At 42.7% G+C, this 27704-nt stretch overlaps 1 protein-coding gene across 2 annotated transcripts in view; it reads right to left on the reverse strand.

Moving 5' to 3' along the window:
* Nucleotides 1–27704, reverse strand: part of GABRG2 (gamma-aminobutyric acid type A receptor subunit gamma2) — a 309240-nt gene that overhangs the window by 101649 nt on the left and 179887 nt on the right. For both annotated transcript variants that reach the window (XM_082256751.1, XM_082256752.1), the window contains one exon: nt 18805–19025. In XM_082256751.1, the coding sequence (XP_082112877.1) occupies nt 18805–19025 (221 nt within the window). The remainder of the gene's footprint in view (nt 1–18804; nt 19026–27704) is intronic.

The following is a 27704-nucleotide window of genomic DNA, read 5'->3' on the forward strand; positions in this document are numbered from 1 at the left end:
TCTGGTGAATGGGACTGCACTTTTTTTTCATGGACATTGAATCATTTATTGATGGACTGTATATATATTTAAAAGAAAAGATGGACTTGTGTAAATTAATTTAATATAGATGATTTTTAAACTATTTTCTGATATTTATATACGTACTATAATTTAAATGCACTTTATTGAGGGAGAGAGCTGCACTTTTTTGTGCTATCTTTGGAACAAGGTCCTTGCATAAGTGTATACCTGCCATGTTCCTCCACCATTCTTACTTTCCCTGCTAGCCCTTCCCTCACTTTCTCTATTTGGCTTTTTAATTACAATAGTTCTTTATTGAGTCTTTTCAAAATAGAACAGAGAACAAATATAGCACGTGATGTTCATAAAGGCAATGACATAACATAACACATTTTAGTGATAATCCAACTCTGAGAGCCGACGAGAAGAGGGAGAGGACCCCGCCCAGCCCGACACCAGCGCCAGCCGCCCCACAGATCCCTCATGTTTGGTCCAGGAGCGACCCCCACCAGCACCAACCCGAGCAGGGCCCCCACCCACAGGGCCAGCCCAGGGGGCACCCCTCATCCAACATCAAGCCAATTTACTGAAAACAAGGTGATGAACATCAGCAACACAAAGAGAAAGAAGATAACCATTGAAAGGTAGATTTATCGTATTGTTCAGCTACATATTGGAAAAGCTAGAAAAGGAGATCACATAAAATCAACAATAATTCTGTCCTACTATAGAATGCCAATTCAGCCAAGGAGCCCATTACATGCAAGCTTTGTCAGCCTTATTCACAGAGGAAACAAACATAAATTTGTATGTAGCATGGGTGTGTGCAATAGATATTACCTCTTTAATACTAGGAGCCTCTTGCTGCCGCCAATGCCTGAGAAGAGTAAGGCGGGATGTCAAAGAGAGTATGTATGATTGGAGTCCTGCAGTGGACAGGGATATCCTCAATTCCCAACAAGCATATCGCTAGTTTAGGAGACAATGGTATGGGGGTTCCCGCAATCTGATTCAGGATGTCTGACACCTTATCCCAAAACCTTCATAGCTTCACGCATCCCCATAGGATATGGATCAGAGACCCTCCCTCTCCACACTGTCTCCAACACATAGGAGAAACATGAGAAATGAACCTAGCGATGCGCTGAGGAGTCATATACCAACGTAAATTGATCTTTTGTGTCATTTCCCACAAGTTAGAACTCCTAGTGGCTGCAAACGTGCAGGAAATAGCCCACGTTTGGAGAAACCATTGCACGTTGTAGGAGATGCTGAATTTGTGAGTATCTAAAGTATTCTGTGGGTGGGAGGCTATATTCAATTTTCGGAGGGTTTTGACGGCCGGACCCACCATGAGATCCTCTATCTGAGTGATACCTCTTGCTATCCAAGGGGAAATCTGGAGATCGGGAATAATGGAAGGGAGGCTAGATAAGGGCACCAGTACAGGTGCTTATGAGGTGTCATCTAGTTTGGGTTGTGTGAATCTCCTCCAAGAGGACAGTGCCACGCAACCATAGTCGGCGGGAGAGGCTTAATGAAGCTGTCTCCAAGCCGAGTAGCTAACAGGAAACTACGGAGGTCATTACTGGGCACGTATGAACTTTCCATGTCCACCTAAAGTGGCTCAGATTTAGCTTGGAACCAGAGCCGAAGGGAAGAGATTAGATAGTAGATTAGATTAGATAGTAGGTACAATGCCCGGCGGGTGTGGAGATGCGACTCGGTGTACATCTTGTAATATGTATGCGTTCCTCAGACATGTGATCGAGGGTGAATACATATGCGCAAAATGTAAGCACGTTGCTTCCCTGGAAGCTCAGGCCCTGAATCTAGGAAAGCAGCTGGCAACACTGAGACAAATGTCCATACTGGAGGAGAGCCAGGATCGTACCAGTCAGGTGCAGACAGGGGTCTGCACAGAGGTGGGCGGAGTATTGGAGGTGCAGGCATCAGAGCAGTTTAGAGGGGTGACAGTTAGGAGGGGTAGAAGGGAACAAGGCAAGGAGGCTGGTCCCGGGCTGGAGCACCCCAATAGATACGCCCTGTTGTGTGATGTTGGGGAAACCAGTCAGGGACCAGCATTGCTGGAGCAGAGCGACGCCCCTAGCTGCCAGGTGAAGAACTCCTCCAGTGAGGCCGGGAGAAAGGGAAAGGAAAGACAGGTGCTGGTGGTAGGGGACTCAATTATTAGAAGGACAGATAGTGTAATCTGTGACAAAGACCGTGTGTGCCGAACAGTCTGTTGTTTGCCGGGCGCTCGGGTTCGGCACATCGAGGATCGGGTGGACAGATTATTGGGTGGGGCTGGGGAAGACCCAGCTGTCATGGTACACGTGGGTACCAATGACATAGGCAGAGGAAGATGGAGAGTCCTAAACGATTTCAGGGACTTAGGCGCTAAGTTGAGGAGAAGGACCTCCAAGGTAGTATTTTCCGAAATACTACCTGTACCTCGAGCCACACCAGAGAGGCAGCGGGAGATTAGGGAAGTTAACGAGTGGCTGAGGAGCTGGTGTAGTAAGGAGGGTTTCGGGTTCCTGGAGAACTGGGCCGACTTCTCAGTCGGTCACCGGCTCTTTGGTAGGGAGGGATTGCACCTAAATGGGGTGGGTGCAGCCCTACTGGGTGAGAGGATGGCCACAAAGTTAGAGGGGCTTTTAAACTAGGGAATGGGGGGGAGGGTACAGATGTAGAATTAGCCAGTGGAAAGCAAGTTTCAGAGGGCAGAATTGGGGGCGATAGCGGTAGGGTGCTCGGAGCTCCTATACCCAGGGTGGGTATGGGGCAAAATCAAGAGAGCAGCCTAAAAACATCAAACGAGGATATATGTAACCGATCAAAATTAAGAGGTTTGTATACCAATGCCAGAAGCCTGGCCAACAAGATGGGAGAGCTGGAGCTGCTGATGTTTGAGGAGGACTTAGATTTTGTGGGGATAACAGAGACTTGGTTTGACAGCTCTCATGATTGGATGGCGACCATTCAGGGGTATTCCCTTTATCGCAGAGATAGAGAGGGTAAAAAAGGGGGAGGGGTATGTCTGCATATTAAAAACAGTATACAGGTAAATATGAGGGATGGTATTAATAATGGAGCTATGGATGAGGCAGAATCCCTATGGGTAGAACTTCAAAGGGAAGGCACGGTGGGGAAGGTATTATTGGGCGTATGCTATAGGCCCCCAACCTGAGGGAGGAGGGGGAGGCGGACCTCATTTTACAGATAGGATTGGCAGCAAGGATGGGAAATGTCATTATAATGGGGGACTTTAATTATCCAGATATAGACTGGGCAGAAGGAACCGCACACTCAGCCAAGGCTAGGCAGTTCCTAAATGTTTTGCAAGACAGTTTCATGGGTCAGATGGTGAATGCACCGATGAGGAAAAATGCGGTACTTGACCTACTGATTACCAACAATACAGACCTGCTCACGGATATAGAAATACGGGACAACTTAGGAAACAGTGACCATAGGTCAATAAGTTTCAGTATTAATTACAGTTATAGGAAGCAGAGGGGTAATATAAGGACACTGAATTTCAAAAGAGCCAATTTCCCAAAACAGAAAATATCAATTGGGATAGAACCCTGGGAACAAAGAACACGGAGGAAAAATGGGAGTGCTTCAAGAGCATACTTAACAAGGGGATTGACCAGTGCATTCCAAAGGGAAATAAATTTAAAAGAGCAAAACTAAACCCTGGGTGGCTAAACTCCAACATAAAAATTTATATTAGTGCTAAAGAAAAGGCCTTCAAAAAATACAAGACTGAGGGGTCATTGGCAGCATTTAAGCATTACAAAGAGTGTAATAAGAAATGTAAAGACGAAATCAGGGCGGCTAAAATAGAACACGAGAGACATATAGCGAAAGAGAGTAAAAAGAACCCCAAGAAGTTCTTTAAGTATATAAACAGTAAAAAAGCGAGGCCAGAACACATTGGCCCCATAAAAGATGACAAAGGAAATATGGCCACTGAGGACAGAGAAAAGGCGGAAGTGTTAAATCATTTCTTCTCTTCAGTCTTCACAAAAGAATCGGAGGGCTACACGAACCTAGCTTGTAAGGCCGGACTAAATAATACACCTCAGGAAATGCCGCCATGGCTAACAGAAGATAGACTTAGAACTAAACTAGAGAAACTTAACATAAATAAATCACCGGGACCGGATGGCTTGCACCCGAGGGTTCTTAAAGAGCTCAGCCAGGTGATTGCCAGACCATTATTCTTGATCTTTAAGGATAGTTTACAGACGGGTATGGTGCCAGCTGATTGGAAAAAAGCCAACGTGGTACCAATATTTAAAAAGGGGCCGAGGTGTATCCCGGGCAACTATAGGCCGGTCAGCCTAACATCTGTAGTCTGCAAGATTTTGGAGGGGATGTTAAGGGACCACATACAAGACTTTAGTAATGAAAACTGTATTATTAGTAGCAATCAGCATGGATTTATGAAAAATCGTTCTTGCCAAACCAATCTATTAACCTTCTACGATGAAGTGAGCTGCCACCTAGATAAAGGTAAGCCTGTGGATGTGGTGTATCTGGACTTTGCAAAGGCCTTTGACACCGTTCCCCACAAACGCTTACTGTACAAACTAAGGAAGGTAGGTATGGACCATAAGGTGAGTACCTGGATAGAGAACTGGCTCCAGGGGAGAGTCCAGAGGGTGGTGATTAATGGAGAGTACTCGGATTGGGCGGGTGTGGAAAGTGGGGTCCCCCAGGGTTCTGTCCTGGGACCAATCCTGTTTAATTTATTCATAAATGATCTAGAGGAGGGGATATCTAGTACAATCTCAGTATTTGCAGATGATACTAAACTAAGCATGCCAATATCTTCTATGCAGGATGTGGAAACCTTACAAGCGGACCTGAAAAAAATAACGGGGTGGGCAACTACATGGCAGATGAGGTTTAATGTTGAAAAATGTAAAGTAATGCACTTGGGTGCCAGAAACCAGAAAGCAAGCTACTCACTAGGGGGGGAGCCTCTGGGTGAGTCTAGGATGGAAAAAGACTTGGGGGTACTGGTAGACAACAGGCTTGGCAGTGGCATGCAATGCCAAGCCGCTGCAAGTAAAGCCAACAGAATACTGGGATGTATAAAAAAGGGGATTCACTCCAGAAATAAAGAGATTATTCTCCCACTCTACAAGACTCTGGTCCGGCCACATCTGGAGTATGCTGTCCAGTTCTGGGCACCGGTCCTCAGGAAGGATGTGCTGGAACTGGAAAGAGTCCAGAGAAGGGCAACAAAAATAATTAGGGGAATGGAGGACATCAGCTATGAGGAAAGACTACAAGCACTGAACTTATTCTCTCTGGAGAAGAGACAACTGAGGGGGGATATGATATCAATGTTCAAATCCTGTACTGGCGACCCTAGCATAAGGAACAAACTATTCAGAGAAAGGGAATACAATAAGACACGTGGCCATTCACTAAAACTAGAGGAAAGGCGGTTTAACCTTAAAATGCGTAAGGGATTCTTCACTGTAAGAGCAGTAAGGATGTGGAATTCTCTTCCACAAGCAGTCGTATCAGCAGGGAGCATTGATAGTTTCAAAAAACTGTAAGATGGGCAACTTAGAGACCACAACATACAGGGGTATACAATGTACGGTTAAAAGTTAACACACACACACATTATGGGTTGAACTGGATGGACTGGTGTCTTTTTCAACCTCACTAACTATGTATGTATGTAACTATGTATGTAACTACAGCTTCATAATAATCTCTAATGGACAACATGCCCACCCCTCCCGCTTTCCGATGTCGAAGGGATTTGGCGAAGGAACAACGTGCCCGCTTACCTTTCCATAAATACCTACTTAAGGTAGATTGGGCAGATCTGAAAAAGGAGTTAGGCACCGGTATTGGGAGAGTCCTAAAGAGATATAATAATTGGGGAAGCAAAATCATCTTAAAAGAGGCGAGCCTCCCTGACCAAGAGAGCTCTAGTGGTACCCAGTTTGGCAAGTTTACGTGTCATCTCTTCAAGGAAGGGAGCATTGTTGGCCCGAACTAAGCCTGTCATAGCAGGGGTAAGACTAATTCCCAGGTATTTGACCCCCGCCTTAGACCACTCATAGGGAAAGTAGGACATCAGTATTTGCTTCACTCTATGTGGGACACCAATGGCCAAGATATTAGATTTTGAGGCACTGACCTTGTAATACAAAATTTTGTTGAATATATTGAGTACCGATTGCACAGAAGCTAGGGAACGCTCCACGTCAGACATCATTAAAATTATATCATCAGTGAATAATCTGATTTTGTGGACCCTACGGTTGACTTGAATACCCAAAATCTCAGGACAAGATCTAATATATATTGCCAGGAGTTCTATCAATAGCTCGAAAATAATGGGGAGAGGGGGCACCCCTGACGTGTGCCATTGGAGATTGGAAAGGCATCAGACAGGACCCCGGAGGCTAGAACTCGAGCACTGGGGGACGTGTATAGCGCCATCACAGCGGAATAGATGTGGCCCCGGAAGCCAAATGCAGTCAATGTCCTGGCCAAGTATTCCCAATGTATCCTGTCGAACACCTTCTCTGCATCCAATGCAAGGAGCAGAGAAGGCGTTCCTGGGGTGTTGACTGCATGGATGACATTAAGGAGCCTGCGAGTAGCATCATTCGGCTGGTGGTTCTTAATGAATCCGGACTGGTCGGGATGGATTAAGGACAGCATAATATGCATTAGTCGATTCACAATAAGTTTAGCATATATTTTCAAGTCACAGATAAGCAGCGCGATGGGCCGAAAAATTTGGGGATAGACGGGATTCTTCCCTGGCTTCGGCAGTGTCACAATAGTAGCACTCAGCATTTCTGTAGGGAAGGTCGAGGAGGCAGCGGCAGTATTGAACAATTTTTCCATGTGCAGGGCCAGGATATGGGGAAAGGCTTTGAAATACTCCCCAGAGACACTGCCATATGCGATACACAGGGGGTGTCAATTAAAAGTTAACGACACCCCCAGTTGCGATCGCATATCACAGTGCGATCTGCAAATTCGCACAGAATCGGATCTCACTAGTGTGAACCACTATGCGATCCGATTCTGCTGCGGATAAAAAAAAAGGGTCAGGTGTGAGTTTAGTGTGGATGCGGTGCGAATTCAGCCATACAAAGTGTATGGCTGAAATTTGCACAGCACATGTGATCGCATGTGGGAGCAATGCTCTCCGAATTACATGTGATCTCCGTGATCGCACTAATGTGAACCGGGGCTTAAACCCTTTTGTAATTCAATGACATTGTCTCAGTTTTGGAGCAATTTTGCATTCAGCCGCCGCGTAGATGAACCAGGGATGGAGAAAGAGTCATCCAATGACAACTTAACCGAGGCGTGGTCTGACCACGTTATGGTGTTGATGTGAACTGCAGATGTTCTCAGCATCAATTCACGGTCCAAAAGAAAAAGGTCAATCCTGCTGTAGCAATTGTGCGGAGAAGAGAAAAAGCTGTAGTCTCTTTCAGTGTCATGAAGACAATGCCACCCATCAAACAAGTCATTGTCATCGATGAACGGCTGCAAAGCTGGAGGCTTCCTTTTAGGGGTGGATAAAGAGTCAAGAGATAGGTTAGGCGTTAGATTAAAATCTCTACAAAGGAGCAGTGGGCCCTTTCTGGTCTTATGCACTAGCTTCATTAGCTTGGTGAGAAACCGTCTTTGGCCAGTGTTAGGGGCGTAGGTGTTGACTAAGGTCACATACCAAGATATGGTATTGGCCTCTAGGATCTTTGACTTCCCTAAGAAGATTAAACGCTACTGTATCCTTAATGGCGGTCATCACCCCACATTGTTTTGAGTCAACATTGGCGGTAAAAATGAATGGGAAGTTCTTGTGAACACACTTCGGGGGATTTGTATTCAAGAAATAGGTTTCCTCCACCTTCAGGACATCACACTGGTGTAGCATGGCTTCCTGCCAGAGGGATTTCCGCTTGACCGGGTGGTTTAGACCCTTAGCGTTGACAGTGAGAAAGTTTATCCCCATTGTAGGTTCTTGCAAATATGCTGTGGTGAGGCAGAGGTAGATGTAAGGTTACTCACAGGTGATGACTGTAGCAGGCACAAACGTCCATGACTGTACTCTACCGATCCCACAGAGGTAGTGCCTCTCCCTATATTATTTGTGTGAGCGGGAGTTTTTTTGTGGTAATCAGACGCCGCTTAGGTTTCCCACTTCGGTGATCGCCAGCCGGCGAGTCACCTCCTCCATCTTCTGGAAGAATGCACCACTGCTTGAGAAGAGAAATCCCCTTTTCAAGAGAGTCAATCACATGTGTAGCCCCGGCATGAGTGACAGTCAGCCGCGTAGGGTAGCCCCAACGGTTTACCATGTTGTGGTTTCGCAGTGGCTTGGTGATAGTGTTGAGGGCCCTGCACTTCTGCAGGGTGTATTGTGATAAATCTGCGAAAAATTGCAAATTTGCGTATTGAGGGGGTAAGGAGACAAGGGTCCGGGAGGATCTCATAAGTTGATCTTTGATGTGAAAATAGTGTAGTCGCAGGATGACATTGCAGGGAACATTATCAGGCAAGTAGGAAGGCTTGGGCAGGCGATGGATTCTATCAATGGTTACGTCCAGGTCAGCGATCCCAGGCAGGATGTTTTTTAAAAGATCTGTGGCATAATCTCTCAGTCCCTCCTGGTGAACAGACTCGGGGACACCTCTAATCTTGAGGTTGTTGCGCCTTGACCGATCCTCAATATCGGCCAATTTGACCCTGACCCAGTCCATTTCCTCATCCCTGCGGTCATGTGCGTCCACGAGATCATTTATCGTGGTAGCGAACTCCCCCATCTTGGTTTCCACGTGATCTACCCTGGTGGTCACTGTTTGAAGGTCTGTACTGAATTTATGCATGTAAGATGCCAGGTCAGACTGTAAAAAGCTTCGTAATGACACCAACATGCCCCTTAAAACTGTGTCCATAACCGGCCTGTTGTTAGTGGGAAACTCCATTATGTCATCAGGGAGATCCCTAGTGTCGTCCCCAGAGTTCCCCACAGGACTCACCTCCTGTCTAGAATGTCGCTCATCCAGCTGGAATCTGGCCTTTTCAGGACTCCCTGATTGCGATGTAGAGCTGAGGGACAAAGGAACTCCTGCCGCCGGGTAGTGAGAAGCCACTGGAGAAGGCTGCTGTGAGCTGCGTGGTGAGTGGGAGGTCCCTGGCGCGGAGGAGCCGGCGCCATCTTGCCTGTCTCCAGGAGCCTGCTGTGAGAAGAAGGCACTAAGTTTCTGTGGGTGCGATTCTTCCTTGCGCTTCCTTGTTATCTCCCCTGTGTTCCTGGGGAGCGGATCGCTCATTATCTGTGTGTTAAAATTCGCTGGGGAAGCTGTATGTGCCGCTGTGTCTCTGTGGGTAGCAGGAGCTAAAGCACAACGCAGCCATCTTCGTTCCCGGCCGGACATGCCCCCTCTATTTGCCTTTTTCAATGGTTAGTATTTTAGGGATTCTTATTATCCCAACATTGTTATTTAGGTCTCTCTTTAAATTTGTAATGTTGCATTAATGCTTCTGACATATTTTAATACATTATACTATACTATATACACTTCGGTAACTACCACCTGGACACACATGCAATGTTGATAATTTTACCTTTTTTGCATGTATTAAAAAGTAATTTAAATAAAGAATTAAAAAAAAAATATAGGAAATGCAGATGATACAATAGTGTAACATTTGGCCAGTAGAAGAAGATTTTTTTAGGAGTAAGGATAGGCCCAAACTAACTTGATAAAAGCAAGGGAAGGGAGAAAACAGACCTCTGGTGTAGCAAAAAGATCAAAGAGATTTATTAAAACGAATGTATTATATACTCACAAAATAAAATAAAGTTGTTTAATTTTTTGAGTACACCAGAAGTCTTTGCTGTTTTCTCTCTTCCCTTGCTTTTATCTTCACAAGTGTAGCTCCCTCTCCCTGACTACAGCAGCACTCCTCCTAGTGTGTAGTAGTTGTGTATTTAGGTGTTGGGCTACCCGCTCAGTAGTTCACAGAATTTAATAATTGCTGTATTTATATATATATAATTTGAGGCCATGTCACACATACCCTTTTGGTTTGTTATGGTCAATCTAAGGAGAGTTTGTGCTGTGAGCCGAACACCCTCCTGGTGTAAGGCTTTTTGTTGTTTTTGGCATTGGCCAAATTAACTAGAGACTAAAGCCTCGTACACACGCGTCGAAAATCGGCAGGGAATTTTCGTCCGACAACCGATCTGCCGATTTTCGGCTTGTTAGTATGATGCTTCCGACAACTGACTCTGACTTTTCGGCCGAAAAAAATCTGTGCAGGCTATAAAATTTTTGTCCGCCCTCAAAACATGGCCGATTTTCGTGCAGTCAGTACAGATTTCGACAGGGAAAAAAAGACTGGGCATGCTCAGAGAAGAAAGAACACAAAGAAAGCAAACCAACACATGACATCACTTCTGAAGTAGAATTTTGTCGTGCGGGAAAATTCGTGTGCAGTCTAGGCACATTCCAACCAACAAAACACCACTCTGGACAAAAGACGGACGATCGGTCTGCCGATAATCGTTGCGTGTGTACTAGGCTTAAGAGCACAGGCAGGGTTTTAATACAAGAACTAAGATACTTTAGAGCAGGGATCCTCAAACTACGGCCCTCCAGCTGTTGCAGAACTACACATCCCATGAGGCATTGTAAAACTCTTACATTCACAGACATGACTAGTCATAATGGGAATTGTGGTTCCCGAACAACTGGAGGGCCATAGTTTGAGAACCCCTGCTTTAGAGGATAAAGTAGTGTAAAATAGACCTGCCGCAGCATGAGTTTTATCAGGCATAACAGACCTAACAAGTGCATGATGCAAATGATGCACCTGAGTGCCCTAAACAAAAGTCAACCTGAGAACAGATGATTAGTAACAAGTGAGTAACAAGCCCTCAAACTTAAAAAAAAGCCCTATCAACATACAATAAAAACAATATTCCTTTGAAATAAATGGAAACCTCAAAATTATACCCCCTAAGGCCCCTTTCACACATACGGTCCATTCAGTTCATCAGTTCAGTCACGTCAAAATGTATCAGTTTTCCATCCGTTTTCCATCCTTTTTTCATCCGTTTTTCATCAGTTGTCATCCGTTTTACGTCATTTGTTATCCATTTTTCGTCAGTTGTTATCTGTTTTTCATCCGTTGTTATCCGTTTTTCATCCGTTTTTCATCCGTTTTTCATCCGTTGTCATCCGTTGTCATCCGTTTTTCATCTGTTGTCATCCGTTTTTCGTCCAATCCGTTTTTTTGACGGATGAAATATAGGGCACTCATCCGTTCAAAAAAACGGACATTGACGGAAGCGGATGAAAACGGATGTTAACTGATGGTTATCCGTTGTCATCCGTTTTTCCATAGAGATACATTGATGTCCGTTTTTCATCCGTCAACGGATGGATGAAAAACAGACAAACGGACAGCATGTGTGAAAGGGCCTTAAACAAATGCCATTTTTTTAAAGGAAACCTTGCTGAAAAAAAAAAAGTTTGGCCTAAAATGAAGGCCATGTCAACATAAAATAGAAATCAATACCACCTAAAAAATTGATAGCGATTAGAATTAATGTACAGCAAAAAAGAACACCTGTGCTTTGCACAGTAGAGTTTATCAATTAATGAGAGCTTGCTGACAAAAGTTGAGACACAGCATAATCAATGTGCTCGTGCTCATCATCTGAACTCCATTATAGCCTGGTAACTGGACAGTTCGGGAGCTTAACTTCATGGAAAATGTCATCTCTCTACTCACTCTGCTGTCACCTTCTGACAGAAACTTCCAAGTGTTAAATAAACAACACTGTACACAAACAAGGTTCCCTTTTTACACAAATCACAGAACTGGTTAAAGAGGTTGTAAAAAAGGGGGTAAAAAGTTACCAAAACTGCACAAATGGTGTAAATAAAAATTATATATATATATGTGAAGTGATAAAGTGGAATTTCTCCCACACTGTCAGCTGCTACACAAACGTGAAGACGTGATATATAGTGAACAAAGGAATTTAGTAGCGCTCGACAGAAATAAATAAATAAATATAAACCATAAACAATGAATCGTGCAAAAAAGTCTCTAGTGTTCAAAGCAATTGGATAATTTTCGACCAATATGGAAGACACAGACTTGATAGGGTGGTTTCTTTAGCAAAGCCTTCACCTTCACACAATCACCCAGTGGAATAAATGTATGAACCACTTACCAGATTCACTGGACCCCTTAATTACAGGGGGTCAAACATGCTGTGTATTCCAATAGGAACTCTAGTACATCTCGCTCCCATAGGTATGAATCATCACAGCCAGAATCAATGCCATAATCAGAGTGTCAAGCCATAAACAGGGATAAAAGAATACTCTCATGGTGCAGTATCTCTTAATAATCAAGCTGCGCTCCTCAGACCTCAGACCCGGATGTGTATGGTCTCACGTTCCCGATGTTTCGTCAGTCACAGCTGACGTCATCAGGGGATCATGTGACCATACCTTGCTACACATTCTTTATGCAGATCAAGTCCGCATCCGCACCAATCACTTCCTTGATGTATACTCCTGAACCGCCCAGGCCTCACGGCTTGTAAGTTCAGCCCCTTCATTGTATTTGTCTCAACAGACATACTGGTTACTACGCTCTATCACGGCTGCATATTTGATCGCTTCAATCAATCAATGCTGCATACTTCTAGCCGATTTGACAAAGATACAACATAAATAGTGCCGAATATTATAACCAGATTCTGAAAGTGAATGGGGGATTGGCTATTTAAAACAGAATTAAATAACAGTGGCATAGTGCATATTGAACACGAATAAATATACAACTTTAATATCCTAAAAAGATTAAAAATTAACTAAAATTTTAGCTAAAATTAACTAAAATCTAGCTAGAAATGCCCAGAATAAATCAGATGAACTATGGATAGTAAATAGGACTGAAAGCTAAAATCTATATATGTAAAATTGGTATTAAAAATTGGATATATAACAATTTAAATCGATAAAGGTTCATACCTGCCGGATGCAAAGTATTCATTTTATAGATCCATTCGGTTTCATTCATGGAAACCTGTGTCATGTTGCCTCCTCTCCAATGATTATCCACTTTATCTATCCCACAAAAGGACATCAGAATGGGATCTCTATTGTGGTACAGACGAAAGTGGTTGGAGAGGCTATGTTTGGGGAGCCCATTTCTCACATTTGCTATGTGCTCATTAATTCTAACGGATAATTTTCGAGTGGTTCTCCCAATGTATTGCAACCCACATGGACAGGTTATCATGTAGGTTACATGGGTGGATCTGCAGGATATGAACTTTTTTATGGTAAAATTTTGTCCTGTATCCTTGGATTGAAAATTGGTTATTTTTCTCGGATTTTTCTTTGCAATTCTACACGCATTGCATCTTTTGCATGGAAAAAAACCTGTTAGATCTAAAAAGGTGACTTTTTTAGTCAGGGGATCCGGTATGTTGGGGGCCAAGTAATGCCTTAAATTTTGGGCCTTCCGATAGATAAAGGTGGGTTTCGGTGGCAATATTTTATTTAAGGTTTTATCTTTCTGCAAGATGGCCCAATGCTTTCTAATGATACCTTCTATCTGTTTATAGTATCTATTAAAATTGGTCAGGAAGGCCACTTCGCCCTTTGTGTCATTTTCTTTCTTTTTTGTTGTTAATAATTCACTCCTTGACATGCGTTTAACTTCATCTCTTGTTTTTTGGACGTCCTCTAGTTTATATCCCTTCTCTACAAATCTAGAAGTTAGTAGGTTTGATTGGGTATTGTAATCATCCTCATTCCTACAATTTCGCCTGATACGCATATACTGGCCTTTGGGTATGGCACCCAGCCATTTCGGGTGGTGGCAGCTTTTAGTGGGAATATAGCTATTCCTATCGGTTTCTTTGAAATAACTTTTAGTGGAGACAATAAACTAGAGGACGTCCAAAAAACAAGAGATGAAGTTTAACGTATGTCAAGGAGTGAATTATTAACAACAAAAAAGAAAGAAAATGACACAAAGGGCGAAGTGGCCTTCCTGACCAATTTTAATAGATACTATAAACAGATAGAAGGTATCATTAGAAAGCATTGGGCCATCTTGCAGAAAGATAAAACCTTAAATAAAATATTGCCACCGAAACCCACCTTTATCTATCGGAAGGCCCAAAATTTAAGGCATAACTTGGCCCCCAACATACCGGATCCCCCGACTAAAAAAGTCACCTTTTTAGATCTAACAGGTTTTTTTCCATGCAAAAGATGCAATGCATGTAGAATTGCAAAGAAAAATCTGAGAAAAATAACCAATTTTCAATCCAAGGATACAGGACAAAATTTTACCATAAAAAGTTCATATCCTGCAGATCCACCCATGTAACCTACATGATAACCTGTCCATGTGGGTTGCAATACATTGGGAGAACCACTCGAAAATTATCCGTTAGAATTAATGAGCACATAGCAAACGTCAGAAATGGGTTCCCCAAACATAGCCTCTCCAACCACTTTCGTCTGTACCACAATAGAGATCCCACTCTGATGTCCTTTTGTGGGATAGATAAAGTGAATAATCATTGGAGAGGAGGCAACATGACACAGAAGGTTTCCATGAATGAAACCGAATGGATCTATAAAATGAATACTTTGCATCCGGCAGGTATGAACCTTGATATCGATTTAAAATGTTATATGTCCAATTTTTAATACCAATTTTACATATATATATATATATATATATATATATATATATATATATATATATATATATATACACATTTTAGCTTTCAGTCCTATTTACTATCCATAGTTCATCCGATTTATTCTGGGCATTTCTAGCTAGATTTTAGTTAATTTTAGCAAAAATTTTAGTTAATTTTTAATCTTTTTAGGATATTAAAGTTGTATATTTATTTGTGTTCAATATGCACTATGCCACTGTTATTTAATTCTGTTTTAAATAGCCAATCCCCCATTCACTTCCAGAATCTGGTTATAATATTCGGCACTATTTATGTTGTATCTTTGTCAAATCGGCTAGAAGTATGCAGCATTGATTGATTGAAGCGATCAAATATGCAGCCGTGATAGAGCGTAGTAACCAGTATGTCTGTTGAGACAAATACAATGAAGGGGCTGAACTTACAAGCCGTGAGGCATGGGCGGTTCAGGTGTATACATGGAGTCCAGGAGAAATGGGACTACTTAAAAGGTGCATTATTGAAGGCAACAGAAAATTGCATTAGACTTGTCAGTAAAAGCAAAAAAAGGAAGAGACCACTGTGGTACTCAGCAGAAGTGGCCCAAATCATTAAAAATAAAAAGCTAGCATTTTGTAATTATAAAAAAACCCAGAGCAATGAAGATAAGGAAATCTACAAGATTAGGCAGAAAGAGGCCAAGCAAGTTATAAGAACTTCTAAAGCGCAGGCAGAAGAAAAACTAGCTCAGTCTATGAAAAAGGGGGATAAGACATTCTTCAGATATATAAATGAAAAAAGGAAATTAAAACAAGGAATAACTAAATTAAAAACAAAGGACGGAAGGTATGTAGAAGAGAATAAAGGGCTAGCCGACTGCCTTAATGAATACTTCTGTTCAGTTTTTACAGAAGAAAAAGGAGAAGGACCTCCACTTGAAAGGATGACTAATGAATCGTTTGATGCATGTGTCTTTACAGAGGAAGACGTTCTAAGATTGCTGTCTAAAGTGAAGACAAATAAGTCACAGGGTCCTGATGAGATACACCCAAAATTATTAAAAGAGCTTAGTGGTGAGCTGGCAAAACCATTAACAGATTTATTTAACCAATCATTAGTAACAGGAGTCGTCCCGGAAGATTGGAAAGTGGCAAATGTCGTGCCCATTCACAAGAAAGGTAGTAGGGAGGAATCGAGCAACTATAGACCAGTGAGTCTGACATCAATAGTAGGCAAATTAATGGAAACCCTATTAAAGGATAGGATTGTGGAACATCTTAAATCCCATGGATTGCAAGATGAAAAACAACATGGGTTTACTTCAGGGAGATCATGTCAAACAAATCTTATAGATTTTTTTGACTGGGTGACTAAAATAATAGACGGTGGAGGTGCAGTAGACATTGCATATCTAGATTTTAGTAAGGCTTTTGACACTGTCCCACATAGAAGACTTATCAATAAACTGCAGTCATTGAGCATGGACTCCCATATTGTTGAGTGGATTAGGCAGTGGCTGAGTGACAGACAACAGAGGGTTGTAGTCAATGGAGAACATTCAGAACAAGGTCATGTTACCAGTGGGGTACCTCAGGGATCTGTACTGGGACCAATTTTGTTTAATATCTTCATAAGTGATATTGCAAAAGGCCTCGATGGTAAGGTTTGTCTTTTTGCTGATGACACAAAGATATGTAACAGGGTTGATGTTCCTGGAGGGAAACGCCAAATGGAAAAGGATTTAGGAAAACTAGAAGAATGGTCAGAACTCTGGCAACTGAAATTTAATGTGGATAAGTGCAAGATAATGCACCTGGGGCGTAAAAACCCAAGGGCAGAATATAGAATATTTGACACAGTCCTGACCTCAGTATCTGAGGAAAGGGATTTAGGAGTAATTATTTCAGAAGACTTAAAGGTGGGAAGACAATGTAATAGAGCAGCACGAAATGCCAGCAGAATGCTTGGATGTATAGGGAGAGGTATAAGCAGTAGAAAGAGAGAAGTGCTTATGCCGCTGTACAGAACACTGGTGAGACCTCACTTGGAGTATTGTGCGCAGTACTGGAGGCCATATCTCCAGAAGGATATAGATACTCTAGAGAGAGTTCAGAGAAGAGCTACTAAACTAGTACATGGATTGCAGGAAAAAACTTACCAGGAAAGGTTAAAGGACCTTAACATGTATAGCTTGGAAGAAAGAAGAGACAGAGGGGATATGATAGAAACTTTTAAATACATAAAGGGAATCAACTCGGTAAAGGAGGAGAGCATATTTAAAAGAAGAAAAACTACCACAAGAGGACACAGTTTTAAATTAGAGGGGCAAAGGTTTAAAAGTAATATGAGGAAGTATTACTTTACTGAGAGAGTAGTGGATGCATGGAATAACCTTCCTGCTGAAGTGGTAGCTGCAAATACAGTGAAGGAGTTTAAGCATGCATGGGATAGGCATAAGGCTATCCTTCATATAAGATAGGGCCAGGGACTATTCATAGGATTCAGATATATTGGGCAGACTAGATGGGCCAAATGGTTCTTATCTGCCGACACATTCTATGTTTCTATGTTTCTATGTATACATCAAGGAAGTGATTGGTGCTGATGCGGACTTGATCTGCATAAAGAATGTGTAGCAAGGTATGGTCACATGATCCCCTGATGACATCAGCTGTGACTGATGAAACGTCGGGAACGTGAGACCATACACATCCGGGTCTGAGGTCTGAGGAGCGCAGCGTGGAGCGGCGTCTCCCATCCCCAGCAAATGATTTTATTGAAGGCTTTTTACCTACTTATGTCTAGTAAGTGCAATTCATCTTAAATAAATGCTTGATTATTAAGAGATACTGCACCATGAGAGTACTCTTTTATCCCTGTTTATGGCTTGACACTCTGATTATGGCATCAATTCTGGCTGTGATGATTCATACCTATGGGAGCGAGATGTACTAGAGTTCCTATTGGAATACACAGCGTGTTTGACCCCCTGTAATTAAGGGGTCCAGTGAATCTGGTAAGCGGTTCATACATGTATTCCACTGGGTGATCGTGTGAAGGTGAAGTCTTTGCTAAAGAAACCACCCTATCAAATCTGTGTCTTCCATATTGGTCGAAAATTATCCAATTGCTTTGAACACTAAAGAGGTTGTAAACCCTCTCTTATAACTTGTACCTATAGGTAAGCCTTTACTAAGGATTACCTATAGGTAATGTAAATATCTACTAAACTTGCACCGTTTAGGAGATATTTACTTTTAATGTAACCAATGACATCATCAGCGCGTGCGCTCTGAAGGAACAACCACCCATGCCATTCCTTCAGAGCCCTATGCCGTGAACAGCGGCTCCCGTGCGCATGCGCGGATTGATGTCATTGTGCCTCCGGCCAATCAGATGGCCGGAGGACGTGAACCAGGAAGCAGGATGGCCAAACATGTTGGCTGTCCTGTCGCTGAGCGGTGGCACTGCGTGGGGTTCGTTCTAAGGTAAGTATTTCATAATGAGCTAGTATGCAATGCATACTAGCTCATTATGCCTTTGTCTTACAGGGTTTTTTTTTTTTTTGGTGGGTTTACTTCTTCTTTAAGTATAAATACAATAAATACTCTTTTGGCAGGAAACACAATTCACATATCTTATGCTATGCCTGAAATTGTGTTCCCGGAAAGCTGCTAAATATGCAGCTAGCATATCTATCTGTTTGTCTGGAACACAGCTTTAATCATCTATTTTTTTTTTACATTTTCATATTGTTGAATACATTTTTTTATATTTAGCCAATGCGGTTTTATCTTGTCAGATTATTATTCACCTAAATACTGACTATTACCTCTGTACACCTTACCTCTGAAGCCTGGAGGCTGTGATTGTTGACTTACTGAAAATAATGGTTTCCTGACCATTATGTTGACTTCCTGTGATCAATACATATTGAGTCAGAACTCTTTATCTACCTAATTGTTCTGAGTCATGCTTCTCTGGGGATTGAAATAAACTTTTTGCAGCACAATACCAATACACAGAAGGGAAATGTATACCTGAGTGTGTAAAGTACTCTTCCATCATTCCATATTCTCAACATTCGGTTAGGTGTTGTTATCCAATGTGCATCTGCTTTTTTTGAGTTACGAAAAAACGTATCTGGTATCCAGATTTTTCCAACCATATTACTGTTCAATCGAAGGACTTTGATAGTACTGTTGAATTTCAGGCGCCTGTCATACCAGGTTTGTGCAAAAAATATATCAATGGTATATTCCTATAGTAATAAAGAAGGACACATTAAAATGTAGCAGTAAAGGCATAAAACACATTTAACATATTTTAAGATGACTCTCATCCTAATAAATCTCTGCATATTTACTGAAATAAGAATGAGATGTTCAGAAAAGAAGGTTTAATCTGAAACACTGAAAAATATACACAATGAGGAACAGCTAATGTATTATTTCACAGGAATCATTGTAATATATAATGGAATTTGTTCAGTGGGACTACCTGATAACAATGTAATGACACTTTTTCGGCTTACAAAAACATAAGTTATTTGCAAATTTAACATTTCTGTACTCTTTAGTGCTGAAGAACAATTAGTCAAATCTGTATGTTAAAACCATGCAAACAAGATCTCCTTATAGCCCAAACTGAGTTAAAATGTGTTTTTTTAATTCTGTTTCTGGATCTCAGATGGTCCCAGAAGCAGTGTTAATTTAGTCGACTAAAACGTTTTCGTCGACTAAATTACAACAATTTTAGTCTACTAAAATATGACTAAAACAATTCAGATGACTAAAATACGACAAAAACTAAAATGGCATTTTAGTCTTAAGACTAAAATACGACTAAAACTAAAATGGCATTTTAGTCATAAGACTATAACTAAAACTAAATAAAAAATTGACCATCAAAATTAACACTCCTCTGCTGGCCATTTCTATATCGGCAACACAATTCCATCCAGAGCATGTAATAATAGCACATTAAAGTTTAAACATGTATTGCACCATCGCATACGCATAAGTAAGGAGCATCTTCTAAGCTGCTGAAAACTAAACAATTAAGAAAAAGGCTTTTCTTATATTTTTCCCTAATATTTAATGTTGGTAATATATTCAGGTAATATGTGCAATGACATTACAGCCAATGGAGTTTACAGCAGTGTTAATTTCATCAACGAAAACGTTTTCGTCACCGTTTTCGTCACTGGCATTTTTCAACTGACGAAAACGAGACGCAAAGTATAGCACATTTTCGTCAAATGACGACAACTATGACGAAAATCAAGTCAGTTTTCGTTAACGAATGAAAACTAAATGAGAATGTGAGGCAGGGACGTTTACCCAACTTCCGGCTTTCACGGAGCTCCGCCTATGTAGTGTCTGGCGTGGCGTGTCCCGTGACGTCCGACGTAAGGAGTGGACTACTACAAGAGAGTTGACTCGAGACCAGTCACCTGACCTCACCAGAGCACTGCAGCTGCAGCAATACAGCCAGACGCGCCAGGCCCGACTCATCACACGGCACTGGCTCCCAGCCACCACCACATCCAGAGAAGAGCACCCACTATGAGTTAACAGCCAGGCCAGCTATTACTGCCTCCCTGAGTCCCCTCAGACCATTCACCAGTCACCACTGGCATCCGATTCTGCCATCCATCCAGGACTGTGTGCCTGCATATAGGCCGCTGAGGTCCGCCCGGCCCATCCTGTTCAACAACTTCAGTTCAGAGTCAGACAAGAGACCCCCATCCAGCACTCTGAGCAGCACCGTGTGCACTCACTGCACTGACTGCAGGCAGCAGCATTACAGGCCTCCTCTCTGACCTGACCATGACCATTTAGATGACTAAACTGAGTTTTAGTCGACTAAAATGTAGGACGTTTTAGTCGACTAAAATGTAAGATGTTTTAGTCGACTAAAATGTACTGGAGTTTTAGTCGACTAAATACGACTAAAACTAAAACACTTGCAGAAGACTTAAATGGGACTAAAACTAAAATGCCATTTTAGTCCTAAGATTAAAACTAAATTGAAATTTGCTGCCAAAATTAACACTGCCCAGAAGTGAGTGTAAATCTACTCATAAGAGACATAACACTATTCCCTTTCCTCTTGAAGATGTATATTCACTACCTGTCATGTCTTTGGAAAGTAAGGGAAAATCTCCCCAATAGAGACAAAGAAAGCAAAAAAAAAAAAACTCAACAGTTGTTCTATCTAAAGCTGGATACACACTATCCATCGTTTGCGGTTAGATTTCCTTCAGATTTACCTTTTCTATGTAGTGCAAGGGCCTGCCAGATTGCATACAAATTGAAAGTGTTTAGGATTGACCTCATATTATATGGTTTTGGTAAGTCTAAAGGAAAAAGTCTTCAGAAAATCTTATAGTGTGTATGGCCCATAACACTTGCCCATTGTGTCCAAAACTAAAACAAAAACATTTGGCTGTGCCTATTGTACTGTTGGGAAATAAATTTTGTGAAGTCAAGTGAATAAATAATTTTGTAAGTGAAAGTTAAAATAAATTCGACTATAAAGTAGGGTTGCACCGATACTGTTACTGGTATCAATATCAGTACTGATACTAAGCATTTGCTCAAAGAATCGGTGGTCGCACAAATTTTTTGATACTCGAAACCGATACTGGAAATGATATCAGCTTGGGGGCAGATAGGGTTGTGTCCCCCCACATGGCGGTAAGTGCTGTTACATCATGTCCCACATGTCTCTTGCTTACATGTTCCACATGGCGGTGAGTGCAGTTGCATGTCCTGCATGTCTCTTGTTTACGCTTACATTTTCCCGCATGTCTCTTGCTTTACTTAATTATGGTACTATTGTCACACAGGATGGCATATACAGCTTTACTGCTTTGGAGTTGGACTGTTAGTCTATAGTATTGCACTAGACCTACATAGTACATGCCGTTTGGAGAAGAACTATCCTGTGCTATCTAGTTTAGTCTACTTTATGGTCAGCTTGCAGCCTATCCTTCCATCCACTTGCTGCGAGCAGTTCATACATCCATTCAATACTGCATTGATCCACACATGAGGAATTGATTATTCTCCTATCCACTCATCCAAACTCACAGACAGACGGCTCGACTGTGCAGGCACCCTTTACCTATTGAGGGTTGCTCTTCTCACTGCTGCATGTTGTATGCATAATCAGATCATAATTACCTGTAGCGGCACCCAGGTTAGCTGTAGCTGCAGCTAGGTGCATTAGCATTTTTCCTGGACATTGTTTTACAATTGAATTATTTGCACCTTGCATTTGTCCATCTAGTAGTGATATACTTTGTGCATTGTTTATGGTGGTACAACCTCATTCATGTACACATTGTGGCAGGGTTCCTAAGACCATCCTCTGCTTTTTTGTAGGGTTCTGTTACCATACCCAGAGAGCACGCCAGATAGATTTCCCCGTTGGGTTACTTGGCCATACCAAGATGCTGGATGCTCACATGGCAGCAGGAAAACGTATGGCCAGAGGTAGTGAGAGCAACTTTATTATCTTCAATTTATACTATGTCTATTGTCTATGACTATGTCAGTGTGTGTTATACAGTGGAGGAATGTGGTGTAGGGTTGCACCAATTATATTATATAATTTTTATATACAGTGGGTATAGAAAAGAATCACCCCCCTTTAAAATAATGACATTTGTTGCTTTGCAGCCTGAAATGAAGACACATACAGTGTTTGTTTTTTCCAGCTGTATTTACTCAAAAATTCAAAAACAGAATCTGAGTTGGAAAAAGGATCATCCCCCTGCTAAAATGACTTGTGATTTGTACACTCAATGAGGTGTAGCTATATATCTTCTCAATGGCACACAGAGCTATTTGACAACCGTGATCAGCTGTGGTCATTTTTGGCGGTAATTCTTTTCTATACCCCTACTGTAATTTAATTATTATATTATGATGAAGCTGTATAGATGTCTCTTACTGAGTTGATTTAGAAGTGTGAAACCATTTATATTTTTTAACCACTTAAGGGCCAGGCTTAGTTCTGACACTTGTTGTTTACAAGTTAAAATCAGTATTTTTTTGCTATAATATTACCTAGAACCCCCAAACATTATATATTTTTTATCAGAGACCCTAGAGAATAAAATGGAGATCGTTGCAATACGATGTCACACTGTATGTGTGCAGCAGTCTTATGAAAAATACACTTTTTTGAATTAAAAAATAAGAAAACAGTAAAGTTAGCCCAATTTTTTTCTAAAATGTGAAAGATAATGTTACGCTGAATAAATAGATACCCAACGTGTCATGCTTCAAAATTGCGCACGCTCGTGGAAAGGACGACAGATATTGGTACTTAAAAATCTCCATAGGCGACGCTTTAACAATTTCTGCAGTGTGAGGGATTAGCTCGGTAGCAGGTGTGGATAACCCCTTTTGGGGGGTTCGTCACACAGGGAGATAGCCGAGGAGTGATTGAAAACAACAGTTTATGGTTTATTCTTCCAATTTCGTCAAACAAGTGCATGCAGCAAAACATCAAAAAATCAAAATAAAACACAAAATAAATCCTGGCCGCTGTGGGCGTCTACCTTCTCACACACCGGAACCTACCTAAGAAGTCTTCCCAACCTACTGTTGGGCAGACACTGCTGGTCCTACAGCAGACACTCAAATGTCCATTTGTGTTTTCTTTACACAGAAAAAAGTTCAACACCTCACCTTTAGAAGTCTCTCATCTGACTGCTCTCCCCAGCTTACACAGCCTCAGGAGACAGCAATCAATAGACTCCCTTTGGACAAATTATAGAGGTCTTAATTGCCTCATTCTGAACAGCTGAAAATGTTCTCAACTTCCGTACACCTTCCTGCCTACCTCTGCAGCCGACACCTGATAGTAATTGGTGAATTGTCTAAACCAAGCAGAAATATATCTCCCGTCGGTGACAACACCCATAGATTTACCTGACTTCCTGTCACATACCCCCCCCCCCCATCTTGTTTCAACCCTAGGATTGGGACACAGGTTGCCAGGCAAGCATGTGCTCGGGACAAACCATCTGCATTCCCCATTTGAACACCGGGGCGATGCGTTACCACAAAACTAAATTCCTGAAGGGCCAGGAACCAAGTATTTATTCTCCTATTGGTCTCCTTGTTCTGTGCCATCCACTTCAATGGGGCGTGATCCGTCACCAGTTCAAACTGTCTACCCAGGAGGTAGTACCGGAGAGAATCCAAGGCCCATTTCACCGCCAAACACTCTTTCTCAATGGTGGCATAATTCTCCTCATGGGCCTTCAACTTTCGGCTGAGGTACATAACAGGGTGTTCTTCCCCATTGATAATCTGGGACAGTACAGCCCCTAAACCCACATTTGATGCATCCGTCTGCACCACAAAGTCTCGTGAAAAAGCAGGCGAGTTTAAAACTGGCTGACTACATAAGGCCTGTTTTAAAGCCTGAAAAGCTGTTTCTGCCTCGGGAGTCCATTTGATCATGACAGACTCCTTTCCTTTCGTCAAATTGGTCAGGGAAGCAGCCTGTGAGGCAAAATGGGGAATAAAACGGCGATAATAACCTGCAATCCCCAAAAATGCACGAACCTGTTTCTTGTTGGTGGGACGTGGCCAATCCTTAATAGCCTCAACTTTATTCATTTGGGGCTTGATTATACCTCTACCAATGGTATACCTCAGATACTTCGCCTCTTCTAGCCCAATGGTACATTTTTTTGGATTGGCTGTAAATCCAGCCTTCCAGATGGAATCCAACACAGCCTGAACTTTTGGTAAGTGTGAGTCCCAATCCTCACTATGAATGACCACGTCATCGAGGTATGCAGCAGCATAGGCTTGATGAGGCCGAAGGGTCTTATCCATGGTGCGTTGGAATGTGGCAGGAGCATTCTGTAACCCAAAAGGCATCCTCCGATATTGGAAAGATCCGTCTGGAGTTACAAATGCTGTTTTTTCCCTGGCCGACCCAGAGAGAGGAATTTGCCAATAACCCTTGGTAAGGTCTAACGTGGTCATGTACCGGGCAGTGCCTAGGCGATCAATTAGTTCATCTATGCGGGGCATAGGATAGGTGTCAAACTTAGTGATTTTATTCAGGCGGCGAAAATCATTACAAAACCGCCAACTTCCATCTGGTTTGGGCACTAAGACAATGGGACTGGACCAATCACTATTTGACTCTTCTATCACCCCCAACTCAAGCATTTTTTTAATTTCCTGGCGAATGGCCTCTCGCCGGGTTTCTGGAATTCTATAAGGCTTTAACTTGACCTTATCCCCTGGTGTGGTGATGATGTCATGTTTAACTCCAGAGACCCAACCTGGCAGGTCTGAAAACTTCTCCCTATTACGGAGCACAAATTCTTTAACCTCCTGTTTCTGAATTTTGGACAGAGTCTCTGCTATCCCAACTTCAGGGACAGCCAGGTTAACTGGAGCAGAAACTCGGGTAGTCTCAGCGACCAAGGACTCTCTATCCTTCCATGGTTTTAACAAGTTCACGTGATAGAGCTGCTCAGGTTTTCGTCTTCCCGGTTGGCTAATTTTATAATTCACCATCCCTATTTTCTCCAACACTTCATAGGGCCCCTGCCATTTGGCTAGGAATTTACTTTCGACCGTGGGGACCAACACCCTATTACCAGGTGCAAAAGAACGGACCTGGGCCCCACGATTGTAAATCCTTTGTTGAGCCAACTGGGCTTGGGCTAAATGTGCCTTCACAATCGGCATCACTTGGGCAATTCTATCTTGCATTTGTGCCACATGCTCAATCACACTTCGATGAGGGGAACTCTCACTCTCCCATGTTTCCCTGGCAATGTCCAGTAGGCCCCGGGGGTGCCTCCCATACAGCAACTCAAACGGAGAGAACCCTGTGGATGATTGGGGAACCTCTCTTATGGCAAACGTCAGATAAGGGAGCAGATAATCCCAATTCTTTCCATCTTTATCCACCACCTTCCTTAACATTTGTTTTAACGTTTTATTAAACCTCTCCACTAACCCATCTGTTTGAGGGTGATATACAGAGGTACGTAACTGGGTCACTTTCAGGAGTTTACAAAGTTCTCTTGTCACCTTAGACATAAACGGGGTGCCCTGGTCAGTTAGGATTTCCTTAGGCAGACCCACCCGGGTGACAACTTGAAATAACTCCTTGGCTATGGTTTTAGCAGAGGTATTTCGGAGAGGAATCGCTTCTGGGTAACGGGTGGCATAATCCATTATTACCAAGATGTGCTGGTGCCCTCTAGTGGACTTCAGTAAGGGCCCAACCAAATCCATGGCGATCCTCTCAAAAGGGACCTCGATAATGGGCAGGGGTACCAACGGACTGCGGAAATGGGGCATGGGTGCATTAATCTGACACACTGGACAGGAAGAGCAGTACAATTCCACTTCCTTAGTGATCCCAGGCCAATAAAACCTCTGGGTGATTCTCTCCCGGATTTTTTCTGCTCCCAAATGTCCCCCAAGAATGTGCCCATGTGCCTGTTCCAAAACCATCTTGCGGTACGGTTTAGGCACTACCAGTTGCTCAACGGTGTCCTCTATCCTCTGTGACACTCGATATAAGAGGTCCCTTTCAATAATGAAGTAAGGGAGGGCAATCCTCTCGTCAGGGTTAACTAGCTCCCCATCTATCTTCACTACATTCTCCCGGGCTCTTAGCAATGTGGGGTCCCTCAATTGCTCAGTGATAAAATTTTCTCGGTGCACCTTAAGGTCATCCAACCCTAACGGCCGCTGTTCCTCTTCTGAGGTAGCAGGCTCCTCCCTAGGGACTGGTGTTTCCCCGGCTAAGACTGAGCACGGAAACTCAGGATAATCCTCACAGTTAGAGGATTCTGGAGTAGATGGTTCAGGCTCAGAAGAACCACCTACTGGGGAATCTGGGCAATCCCAGAGTTCCCAGAACTTTGGGAAATCCCTTCCCACAATGGCGTCATGTGGCAGTTTGGGAACTAAACCCACTTGGTGACACAGGATACTGAGGGATGTTTCAAAAGTAACTGTAGTCACCGGATATTCTCGAGTGTCCCCATGTACACAAACTACAGCCATTTTCCTAGGATGTAAGTTTTTTTTCACCACTAGATCACTTCTCACTAAGGTGACCAGGCTACCTGAATCCAACAATACCACAACATCTTTACCATCTAAACACATTCTATATAAAGGTTTCTCATTCCCCTTTACTGCAGTGTATGTGGTTGCAAAAAAGGACTGTCGTCTATCTGTCAGAAAGTCACAATGCATGGGTTCATCATCCGCTGGGCAAACCGCTGCTACATGTCCCTCTTCCCGGCAACGGTGACAAATCAACCTTCCGGTCCTCTCCTGTGGGATGGGTCTTCCAGGCCGCTCTCGCCAAACATTAGTAGTAGTCCTGCTAATACCTCTAGTTGCTCTTTGGATCCTCTCTCCACCCCCATCCCCTGACGCAGTCTTACTTATAGGTGGGGAGGGTCTGGTCTTGGGGTGAAAAGTCTGTGCATCTCTGGAAAAAGAGGTCAAATTCTCAGTTGTTAGGTACCTTTCGACCAGGTCTACTAATTTGTCTGCGGTTTCCGGACCACCATGGCTCACCCATTTCTGCAGGGTGTTAGGAAGAGACCTAAGAAATTTGTCCATGACTACTTGCTCCAAAATTTCTGGTCCGGACAGAATTTCTGGCTGCAGCCATTTCTTAGCCAAATGGATGAGGTCATACATCTGCGACCGGGGTGGTTTCTTCAGCTGATAACTCCAACTGTGGACCCGCTGAGGACGGACATCCAAGGTTACCCCAAAACGTGCCAATATTTCCATTTTTAATCGATCATAGTTTTTTGCATCTGCAAGTTCCAAGTCAAAATATGCCTTTTGGGCTTCTCCAGCTAATAGGGGGGCCACTAGTCCAGCCCACTGTTCTTTAGGCCAACTCTCTTTCT

The sequence above is a fragment of the Pelophylax lessonae genome, assembly GCF_965119305.1.
Source record: "Pelophylax lessonae genome assembly, chromosome: 4".
Classification (NCBI taxonomy): Eukaryota; Metazoa; Chordata; class Amphibia; order Anura; family Ranidae; genus Pelophylax; species Pelophylax lessonae.